General features: G+C 32.1%; 1 protein-coding gene across 2 annotated transcripts in view; it reads left to right on the forward strand.

Annotated features, from left to right (window-relative positions):
- Positions 1 to 13,000, forward strand: part of LOC106459640 (potassium voltage-gated channel protein Shal-like) — a 121,652-nt gene that overhangs the window by 92,234 nt on the left and 16,418 nt on the right. For both annotated transcript variants that reach the window (XM_022386401.1, XM_022386406.1), the window contains exon 2: positions 12,544 to 12,706. In XM_022386401.1, the coding sequence (XP_022242109.1) occupies positions 12,544 to 12,706 (163 nt within the window). The remainder of the gene's footprint in view (positions 1 to 12,543; positions 12,707 to 13,000) is intronic.

Consider the following 13,000-nt stretch of genomic DNA (forward strand, 5'->3'; position numbering starts at 1 on the left):
CCCCTTTTTGTCAATAAACAATAGTTGTTTATCTATAAGTGTCGTAATATTGTTTATAATCAAACTTCGTTTTCCTTCGAACACATCGATTACTTCTTCACTGTTTGCATTTAGCATGTTTGTACTGAGAGCCATGAGTATGTTCGCCACACTACTGTTTGAAATAGTATGATTGCCTGTAGTTTTATAGGCTGCTTGTACGACACTGTCTGGTTGCTCAAAGTTTAAATTATCAGCGCCAGACTGTACTGTGGTATTGTTAATTTCCATACAATGGGAGGGACGGGAGGGTGGCAATCTCATGATAGTTGAATTTTATTTTAATTTCGTTCACTGCTTCCATTATTATTTACAATACTGTACATAATAATGTTTGTAACATAATACACAAGTCCTCTTTTTTTAATGTTACATAAATTCTAATAACATCTATTGTTGATTTTCTACAGCAGTTATATTAAGCTTTTCCCCTAACGTTTATTATGAACACTTGTCCTTATACACACTCAATAAGCTTATGACCTAAAAGTTAAAAGTTAGAGATAATTCATTATATCAACTGCCTAACTTGTATTTCTTTAAGGTTTCATCTTAATCCCGCACCTAAAGAACTGTTTCCACTACAGAGATCTCAGGTATTTAATTTCCTACTTAATAGTTCATCAACAATTATAATAACACTTTTGTACATACAACGTATAGAGTTTGCAATGTCAGCTTTTGTCACCTTACACACTGTCAACATAAATATGCGTGACCAAATTTTAATGAGATCCTTTTCATATAATATGAGCATTAGTTTGTTTGTTTTTTGTAAGAATGTGACACATTAGTTCTAAAAATTTGCGTTTGAAGAAAAAACTGAGTGTTTTTTTAAATATTAAATGTTGATGTGTATTATCTTTATCATTGTCTTTATCCTTCTTTATAAGTTTATTTGCGGTGTCAGGAGTACATGGTCCATTACGTTGTATACATATATAGCTAGATAGATAAAAAAGCTTTTACCGTTATCAGCAAACATCTCCAGAACATTTCAGCAGCACTTCCTTCCATTGTGAAAAAGTGGAATGTCAAGTATTAGTACGTGTATATACATATATATATATATATAATTTCTTAATGTCTATAAGCGACTTCAACGAGACTTTATTTTTTATGTCTCACAATACACTGGTTGTAGTTACACAAGTGATCAGGTTATAAGCAGAGGATTATCACCAGGCCCCACTGAGCTGATTAACACGATATAACTTATAACTATATCCATGAATTATGTTCGTAATAAAACTGCTCTATCCATGATAAATCCACACTTTCAAGATATTGATACCGAAAACAGTAAACTTAATGTTTGATATGAACCTTTTGGAATAAAATAGGCTCTCCTGTTACTTACATGTGCACATAAAATTGGTGCTTCTAATTAGTTTCTATTTTCCGAAAGATAAATCAACACTTTATTATAGATGTAGCTGTTAATAACACGTGTACTTGTAAAGATATTAGATTATGTAAATCAGTCATTGTTCTAGAAATCAACTCTTATATAGTTAGACTGGTGCTTTTACTAAATAGTTAGGCTAAATTAAATGTGTTATGTTGATAAGTATGGTTTTTCTGCATACAAATGAAGAAAAATTAATATAAGGCAAAATGTTATAAATTTTCCATTTCATAATCTTAAACCTAATATTTAATCTATTATACGAAGATGGAGCTTTTGCTCCAAGTCTTTAAGACGTTCAACAACTGAGAGGATGAATATTGCGCGACACCTGCAGCGCTACTGGCTACTGCAGGTTTAAAGTAAACTTTAATAGCGATAATAAATTCTGTGCAACAATAGGACGACAGATGGGCACATGAATTATGATCTGAAGACAATAAAATTCAAAGTATAGCACATAAAAGTTGTATGCTACATAGCTGGTTTGGTAGTATCTTAAACTGTTAGTAAAATCACCTTCACATCTGTAACGATCTTTTATAACAGCAAACAAGTTACTCGTTCGATTTGAAGAACACTGAAGTACAATGAATAAAACTGTAAGTTCCTTTGTAAAAGAATGATTATTGAAAAATGGTACATTACAACTTTTAATTTTTAGTGTAGATTACATGTATTCGTTTGATATGTCAAACACAACATTTTCAGTGACTGTTTTATAATAATTCAAAGGTCTGGTAAAAACATTATATTTACTTGTGGCATTTTCCATATAGCCTTGCTCCTTACAATAAACTGGCCCACCATGGCCAGGTGGTTAGTGCACTCGACTCGCAGTCTGTGGGTTGCGGGTTCGAATCCCCGTCACACCAAACATGCTCGCCCTTTCAACCATAGGGGCGTTATAATGTGATGCTCAATCCCACTATTCGTTGGTAAAAGAGTAGCCCAAGAGTTGGCGGTGGGTGGTGATGACTAGCTGTCTTACACTGCTAAATTAGGGACGGCTAGCGCAGATAGACCTCGTGTAGCTTTGCGCGAAATTAAAAAACAAACAAACAAACTTACAATAAACATCTTGGTATATTCACAGTCGGATTCCTTTTAATTGATTTTTTTTATTTAAATATTTGCCTACAATTTATAATATAAAAGCGTTATTCCTAACTATTATAAAATAATGTTGACGCACAACTTGAAAAGTATAACGTTACGTATTGTTTTTTTTTCAACGTAGTAATGCTTACGTGTCTTAAAGTTGGAATTTTCACACTTGACGTAGCGATAAACTAAATATCAAAATCTACACATTATCTCATCATATGCAAAATGTGTTTTAATTTTCTTTATGTTGCTGTATCTTTCCTTGAATGTATTTCAATATTGTACACTGGGTTAAACAATGCCGTTATTTCAGGGTTAAATCAGAATAAGACTAGTACATTAAAGGTGTTCTTAAACTCACAGAAACACTAACTCATTTTCATTGTGCCAAAATGCGTCGGTTGGAGAAAGTAGAAAGAGTAAAACTACCTAATAAGTTCGTTGTGACCCCCTACTTTATAGTAGACACGCTAATCACCTAAGATGAACTATATGACAACAAATTGTTGAGTAATTGGAAAAGAAAAGTGACATTCTGTTTGTTTGTTTCTGTCATCTATAAATAAATACAAATCAGTTCATCCCAAGTCATACTAACGTTACGAAAATGAACGTACTTTCTTTTAGTATATCAAAAGGTTTGGCATGCTTTGAATTTCGCACAAAGCTACACGAGAGCTATCAGCGCTAGTCACCCTAATTTAGCAGTGAAAGACTAAGATGAGTAGTCACCGCCAACTTTTGCGCTACTCTTTTATCAACGAAAAGTTGGATTGACCGTCACTTTATAACGCCCTTCACAGCTGAAACGACGAGCACGTTTGGTGAAATGAGGATTCGAACTCGTGATCTAATTACTTGGACATGCTAGGCTATATCAAAAGGAGTAATTTGCTTCATCCAAAGCCTCACACCTGTGTAAAACTGGCCGTGTTAAATAAGATATTATTATTTTATGTTTTCTTCTTAACATATACTATAGTATCAGCCATTAGTATTAAATCTTAAACTATAATTGAAAGTACTTCAAAACAAACAAAAGTTCGCAATCCAATAAGTCTTTAACTTCACTGAAGTTTAATTGCTCTGTTTTCTATTACATAATCCGTTTATTCTAAACCTATAGCAAATTATGAGAAGATCCAAGACAACTTGTAGAACGTTTATGTTAGAAATCTCCTGTTTTATCAAGTGTCAGAAAGTTAGACTATTTAAGCTCTTCCTATAAACTCTCAGTATTTAGATCATTCAGATGATCCAAATACAAGGTGACTTTTCATAAATTCTTCAGATGCTACTTAACAGAAAATCTGTTGTAAACTACGAACTTAGAATTTTGTCTTTTAATTCTGAGTATTGTTTAATTTAGCAAATACACCTAATTACACATGTAACGTGAAGAACTACATATATATTCGTTGAATAATATGCTGTTCAAAATATCGGGTTTACCTCATGTAACGTTCCTAAAGTTCGAAGTATATTTGATATAGGCTGAGTGTGTCTTACCTGTTAGAATGCCGCATGTAAATCTGAGATTCTGTGGTTCGCGACCCGTTCCCGCAACAACAAAAAATCACGCTCTGCACCTTCAGTCAAATTCCACTATCTGATTAGAGTAGACAACGAGTTATCTATAAGTGTTGTTGAGTTGGTGCCATCCATTTCATCTATAACTGTAAATTTAGGGACAGCTAGCACAAACAGTTCTCGATCAGCTTTGCGGCAAGTTCAATAAAAACATATTTATTAACGGTAATTTAACATGTTAAATGTTTTCTTCTATAAATAAGCTCAATTATATTCAGATTGCATATATTACACTCTTACACAAATGATGAATAAAGCTAAAGTTTAATTTCATTACCACTTCTCTAATCGCGAACTATATATTGACGAGTGCTAATTAAAGGAATCAAAGATTTGTATTATTTTCAAAAACAGTTTTGGCTTTACGTGATTTTATTAATAACATCTCACGTAAATTCTAAAATATTCAATACACAAAAGATCCGACCACTATGACACCCATGGTCTACCTGTCCATTAACATACAATATAACTCCTAAATCCTAAATCTTTTGGATGCTTTTGAGAACAAAGTAAATGGGGAATAATGATCTTTTCTCAATAGGATTTCATCTTCTTCCACTGAAAAAAGCATGCTGCTGGCTGTGGGCTATACAACTGTGCAGGCATTTTCTGAGGGATCAGCATTCCTGTGTTTTAGAGCTTGTTTTTACCAATGATGGATGAGCACCTCTCAAGGTGTATTGATTTTTTCCTTTCCAATATTAATGGAAATTTGATTGTGAACTTCATTCGTGTGTTTGTAAAAGTTACACACATGTTTTGGTGATTTTCTCTGCGCAGGATATCGTTTTGGTTCTTTATAACAGCAACTAGTAGTGAATCCTACACAGCATGTACGCTCTCAAAGTCTGCTTGTAGAATTTGTCATGTTCTTAAATTACCCTTGTTATTACACGTAAAAGATTTGTCCTGATGTGAAAGTAGATACGTGACTATATTATAATGTACAAACAATAGGTGTCTCCAATCTATGAAATGTATGAAAAATGATAACAGCAACACTTAGCTCTCTTCCAATGTAAATCTACGAATATTCTGTTACTTAGGTGAGTAAGTGATATGGATGTTTTTTTTTTTTGTTGTTTAATACGTGAAGAAATTTTGATATTTTTCATTAATTCTGAATTTATTCTTTATTCAACGCAAAAGGTGGTTAGAGGATTTAGTCTTTAGTGCAATAAGTCTCCTGGAAACACTATTTTTTTAGTACAGCAAGTGATCTAGATATTTTTGTTTCCTAGTATAGCAAATGTTTTTGAGGATTTTTGTAAGTTCTGTAAATCAGTGGTTGTTTTGCACAGCAAGTGGTCACTACAGTAAGTGATCTGATTTTTTTTTTCAGAACATCAAGTTGATTTGTTGTTTTGTAAGATAAGTGCGAAATGTAATCTAGATTCTAGATTATTTTATTTTTAGCATGAAAAGTGTCCTGGATGTTGTTGGTTGGCAAGTGTTCTCACTTCTTTCTTGTTTAGATTGACAAGTAATCTGGATACTTTCCTTAGTAAGACGTATCATCTGAATGTTTTTATCATCAGAGCAGCAAAACAAACGTTTCATTTTAAGATAAGTGGACTAGATGATTTATTGTTTAAAATAAAGAAAGTAGTTTGCATATTTTGGTACTTAAATTAAGATTTGTTAGCTGTGTGTATTTATTCGAATAAGGCAAGTGAGTTGGGCATGTCTTTCATTGGGGTATTACAGCAAATGATAGGGATATTTCAGTAAAAGATTTGTTAACCATAAAGGGGTGATCTTGATATTTCTTATTTGTTGAATGACAGATAATTAACAAAATGTATTGTTTAAAATAGGACAGGTAATCTATTTTCGTTTTTTTTTTTTCTTAGTAAGGCATAGCAAGTGCTTTGGATATTTTTAGAGAACGACAAGTTGGTTGGCTGTTTTGATTAAATATATTCAACTAAAATGGATATTAAGTTTTTTTACAGGTGATCTAAAACCATTGTTGATTAGAAATTGCTGGTCTTCTGAGAGATTTGCAGTTTAGATTTTCTAGATTATCCGTCTTCTATAATACTAAAATATCTTGATAGGCTAACATACTATAAAACAGAATTTCCAGGTAACTTACTGTACTCTAAACAAAATATTCATATCATCCATCATATTATTTTCAACAAAACTTTTATTTTCTCACCTAGCTTTTAGGGTCATATACATAACTCTTTTAAAGCTATAGTTATGAACGCCAAAAGCTGGCCAGACATTGAAACGCCTAATATCCGTGATAAAAATCAGGCTGTTTTTGTCACCTAACTTCTAATTTACAAATAAAATAATTACTTTTCATACATTTTAAGCTCAAGGTAAAAAATTAGTATGTAAAATTATATTTCTATAAATTTCTAGGTATTTTGAATTGAAGTGTTGTATTTATAATGTTATCATTATAAAACCTAAACTGTTATCTTTATCATTTGTGCACAAAACTGGAAAAATCTGCATTATTTTATCTTTAAACTTGCAAGAATGATATATATATATATATATCTACATATATATATATGCTTGTAATATTTATTTTCCCGCGCTTTTTCTGCCAGTAATATTTCATTTTTTATTTTATTTTTTTCTTATTTAAAGATTTTTAAGGCTACTGGCAGATAGCAATCTATCTAAACTTATGCCACTCCCCGGGAACAGGAGGAGAAAAATTAGACACAAATAGTATCATTTATCCATCTTTATTCTGATAGAAATCTTTTCTCATACATGATTCATAGCTCATTGTTCCACGTTTCTCGCCTACGGGAGTTGCAAGTTACCATAAGTTTCATCTTCAGAACAAGATATGATAATACGTCATGCAGTATCTCAGCCAATCAATTTCCTGAACCATACTTTTCTTTTCGGAAATGGAAATAGACTGTAAACTTTCCCAGGGGGATGAGATTTTGCAGCTCTGATTTTTGTAAGGATAAGCTTGTACAGGGATGTATAGAACTATAAACTTCACACACCAGATGGCACTCTAGGGAGAAACCTCATTTAAATCGTTCTAGTGTTCCAGAAAAAAAAATAGATTTGGTAGAAGGTTTTTTCTTCGTGCGTATATCAAAAAAAGAAGATTGATATAGTTCGATCACTAAACAGCAATTATTCCTGCTGCATTTGACGTCCCCATGCTCTGTAGCGCTGAAACAAAAGTATTCAATTGAAAACATTTTCCAAAAACTAACGTTGCTTGCTTCTTTATAACTGTGTTATTCGAAATTTTGCTTTTATTAAAAATCGGCGTAGTTTGAAACCATTCTGAAAATATATCAGGCATAACAAAGGGAAAATTAAATAAACGAAATACCACTTGAAATATTATGTTTTTATTACTTCTCTTCGGATGAAATATCATTTAAACGTGACTAGGTTTCCATGAAAATGGAGTCCTTATATATATATACATAATGTGGTTGGATGAATTTAAAGTAGATTTATATTAGGCTTAGAGAAATACGAGTTTAAACTTGGGTGTCTATTCAAAAGAAAACGTAAACGCATAAAACAAACTAGAAGCATATTTAGCTTTAATTTAAATATAAGCGTAAAAATTATGGGTGCTGATGTAACCAGATTTTATAGGAAATATTTATAGAATATATAACACAAGCTGAATGAACTAATATTGTAATAGTTCTAAATCAACCGTAGTAATTAAGTACTTGAAATTCATGTTTCATGACTGAAAAGAAATATCGATTTATAGATACGTTCTATCTGGTGATTATGTTTTGTACTAACTAAACCAGTTGGGAATTTCTTACACGGACTATAAGTTTAATTTACCTTTTAATAATAATTATATAATAAGTCTTTGTTGATACGTTTATAAGATAACAAATATGTTACCTGAAGTTTCGAAACAGATATTTGTTGGATAATAGATAAATTTTTGGACAGCGTTTCGTCTCTAGCATTGAGACATGGTCACGTACAATGTTTAAGGTACAAGTCTCACTGTTAGAGCTGTACAGAACTAAATCTATTATCCCACAGATAGCTGTTTCAAAACTTCATATTCTTCGTAAATTAGATGGGTGCCTCTTAAAAATCATATGTATAATTCAGCAACCTGGTAAGTAAGGCAAGACAATAGAAATATGTATTTACGGTAAGGTCGTGGCGAACGAATGTCAGTCATTGCTAACGTTAGCAGCCTTGATCACCTCAATCTAATTAATAATTTGTTAAATTTTTATATTATTATACGACGAGATACTAATTACAAACTAGTTTTTATACTGCTTCATGGAAGTTCTGGGAAGAACTATTTCTCTAATGGTGGCTAGGATTCGATACCAGGTCTTCTTAATAAAGAGACTGGTGTGCTATCCATTCGTTTGGGGTCTTCACCATTAGGACTTGAATCAACTAACTAATCTGAATGTTTCAAGAGTGGTATCCAGGTTTTACTAGCTTGGTTTATTGAATTTGTTGTCAGTTAGATGGACGTGGAAAGCCTTTTTTGTTATTCTTTTTCTCGTGTGTGGTTCATATCCCATTAACCTAATATTATTTCTTCTCTGGCATTATGGGTTATTGTAGATAGATCGGTATATTACAGAATCTTCTATGTCTATTATACACCTAAATTCTAAGTTTTGTTGGACTTTTTCTTTCTTCTATGTATTGGAGTCCACATTCACAAGGGATGTTGTAAATGATGTTTTTTTCTCTCCTTTGGATCTTTAGGTGTTTTAGTATTGTGGTGGAGTTTCTCAATGGTTTTCTGACTTTATGCTTTTGGGATTTTTGGTATGAAAAGGACGAACAATATATCACTACAACCCTTCATGATAATGAATACACGGAACACTTGATAAAAAAGATAAACACCAAGAAAATTAAAGGCACACGGACATATCTTTGTCAGATTTTATAGTTATGGTATGGTCGCCAATTGTCAATTAAAATGCTTTTACTTATACTTCTTAGTAGTATAAATATATACTGTGTTGTTGTTGGGCTTAGGATCCTTCTAAAGTAGGTGTCTGTGACTTGTTGAGTATAAGTTCAACGATGAATAAACAGCACACTATCGAGATTAGAGGCATATCATAAACACTATATGTATAGTTCTCTTCTTCTTGTCAAACGTCCACTTAGGCCTATTCAATTACTTTAGAATTTCAGTTAACAAGCCGCATTATCTTCTCTATTACTATCGCACTAGAATTCTGTGTGGGATTCACTTACAATTGTGGCGCTAGTTACCGTAATCGTTTGGTCTTCTTTCTTCAAAATATCCTCTATTCCTTTTGTCAAAGTGCACTCAGGCTGATTCAATTACTTTAGAACCATGCTTTGATGGAATAATAATTTTTCTTATCTCATTTTCTACTTTTAGTCTTACTCTAAGATATTAAACATTAGGCCTATGTCGTCGTCATGTTTACATAATCTCAGTATGTCTTCAGAGAGATCATTGACACAGTAAAATTGTCATGATATAAAAGACTGTTTAGTTTAGATACTATTAATGAATTTATTTTTGTGATTGAATATTATATTATTGTTTAGTTTTTCTTATAATAAGAGTTAAATGCAGACGATTGTAGGAAGTTATGTTTATAATTCATTGATGCTGAGACTATCGAACGTCACTTGCAATACATTGACGTCGAGAATATAGATATTTCTAGAAGGCCAGACGCTTAAGTGATAAACATATAAATTGTGTGAGACAGATATATAACAGACAGACAACAGGAGAAGAAAGTAAAGCTACATGCAAGGAAAAGTTTGGCGTGAAGTTAACTACTGCAGAAGTTATAGGTCTAGCAGCGGAATGACAATGTACCTTTAGTTCCCACCGGAAAAGTAGCGCATCACATGTTGCTTGGTATCGTAAGATACGACACAATTGTTAAAAATTGTTTATTTAAAAAGGGGAATAGAGATCGTAAAAAAATTACAGTAACAAGATAGCTACCTTAAAGTGAAAATGAAATATAGTGTTGACAGTATTTCTTCAAGCTACAAATCCCTATTTTAACTCTCCTAAATATTACAACTTTTAGATATGAATTTAAAACAGGGATCTGTAGTTTAAAGAAATAATGCCAACACTATTTGTCAAACCTTACGCTTGTTTTTTTTCCTTTTTGCGACTGCATTGTCACTTCAAGTTAGCTATCTTGTTTCTGTATTTTAAGTCCATATTCTCCTTTTTAAATTAACAATTTTTATTAATCTTGTTTCTTTACATTTATGCCCATCATAGACATAAATGCGTATGATAGCAATACTATCCTGTTTGAAGCATTTTGTTTAATGAAATACATAGTTGCTGTATGATGCTTTGTTGGGAAACAATGACAATCTTTGGATTAACTTCATACAGATTGGATGACAACTGCTGCTGTTATCATAACCACATTATCTTTGATAGTGGTACTGTATGTATGATCACTATGATACATGATGATCAACATACATGTTATGTATATGCTTGTAATATATATATATATATGTAGCTACTATATGTATATCCTGTAGCTATATGGGAAACACTGGATCGGAAGGACTAATGAACTATACTGGAATGGTGCATGAACAGAATTTTGAAACCGCATAAGTTTTATACTTGCATGCACATGTAATGCATATTGGCTAGTATTTGTAACTGCATATATACAGTTTTTTCCAAGTTGTAAAGTCGTATATATATATGTATAGAATCAGAGAGAGAGAGATGGATAGATAACCATGTAAATTTTTCAAGTTGTATAGTTGTATGCATATATATATTCAAGGCAAGCATAAGAAAATGTGTCGTAATATAATAGCGTATATATACAAATAAGCAATTTTAATATTTCTTATAGTTATATTCCCCCCTTCCTCTCTGCTGGCCATAGTTAGGCCGATCACGGTTTGATGCAACTCCTCAGATATCCTATTAGAGTAACATTCTGCACAGTCTACAAGGTCGAAAACATGTTAATTAACAATTATAAGTTGATTAGATTAATATACCTTCCCCCCACCCATTTCTGATGGAGTTTGGATCTACGATCTTTTTCCACTGTGATGACCTAAACTCTGGTGGGATGTCACTACTGCATACTTTATCTGAAACTAATTATTTTCTAAATAAAATATATAGCTACAAAATTTCCGCCTCATTTTCGTCATCTCCTGTTTGCAAGATTTTTGCCACTTCTTATAGTCAGCTTCAACGATGGCTACTCTATCTGTAGTTTCTATAGAATTATAGAATTCACAATCAAGCAGTGTGGGCTATAATTCGTCACTTAGGATAGGCAATCACCTTGGTTTTCGATCTGATGTTCGGAACTTGGCTTGATGCTATCTTTTAAACTACGGCTTAAAGATTTTTGTTGTGTGAGACTAGATGATACGGTTAATGGTGATTTACTGTAGCTATTGACTATTTGATCACCTTAGTTTGAGATGTAACAATTTAACTGCAGTTGAAGGTTGTCATGCAGATTTGTTTGAAAATATAATGAGCATATATAGTTTCTGTGTAACTATTCTTTATATATAACGCATAGCAATGGGCATATATATATGCCTAGACGAAGACACAACCCACACTAAGCACGTATCAAATTTTGCTAATAGAAAAGCAGCCTTTTCAAATTAAACACATACGTCTAAGATATCGCTTTAAATAGACCATCGTGTATTTTAAAGTAATTATTCTATGAATGTGTGTAATAAAATTTAATACTATGTTTATTGTTGTTTTTTTACTCCACTTCATACATAACATAGGGGTTCGCTCCCTAAAGACACTGATTGTATGGTGTACAAATCATTGAGTATCTACATGTTACACTCATCTAATGTTCATCTATTATTGGCTGATAATTCCTGTCTCACCCTATACTTAAGCTTCTAAAAAGAACACCAGATATATTTAAAAAACTAGCTTAAAGGGGTAATATCTCATTATTAGAATTATTATTTTTTAGCTTATTAAAAATATGAAAATAACTTAAAAGTGCCCTACTCAATGCGCAATGATCCGTTTAGTAATACTGTCCGGATTTGATGGTAATATTCGCACCGGCTTTTGCTGTAGGCTGGCAAAACAATAATAATAACAAAGAAAGAGAACAAATAGACGATCCCTATTATGAACCACTACCGTATTTTATGACATAGAATCCATGACAGTATCATTCAGCACAACAGCAAGAAAATGAAAATTATCTAAATAAATTTCAGAATAAATATGTAAGTATTTTATTTGGAAGTAAATTACATCTTATTAATCAACTTGTATGAGTTTATTTGAACTGGTTAAAACATTATTCACAAAACAAAGTGTAATTTCTACCATTGGGATTATGAATACCCTATTTTTTCTATAGATAAATATATTATTTTCTATTGTCACACAGGTATGGTGACATGGTTCCAGCTACAATTATGGGCAAAATTGTAGGCGGTGTCTGCTCCCTGAGTGGTGTACTTGTGATTGCACTTCCGGTTCCAGTTATTGTTTCAAACTTTTCTCGAATTTATCATCAAAATCAAAGGGCGGATAAACGTAAAGCACAAAAGGTATTTCTATCTATATTTTTGTTTAAACAAAAACATACTTAGTGTTGAACTATATTATTATTAAATATTTTATCCTTGTATGATATTGTTAATCACGTAATTGTAAAATAAGTTATTTATCTCACCTGCAACGCTATTAAAGATCAATTATAATAATTCTGCATCATGGTATTCATTACTTTGTCTATTAGTAAGTCTTTCTATCGTAGGAAGTTTTAACTCTTCGATTCTTGTGTAACACTTGTATGTAGAACTAGCTGTGTACCCGTCCTTCGTACGGGTTGTGTTTATAAA

Source organism: Limulus polyphemus, unplaced genomic scaffold, assembly GCF_000517525.1.
Source record: "Limulus polyphemus unplaced genomic scaffold, Limulus_polyphemus-2.1.2 Scaffold29, whole genome shotgun sequence".
Lineage (NCBI taxonomy): Eukaryota > Metazoa > Arthropoda > Merostomata > Xiphosura > Limulidae > Limulus > Limulus polyphemus.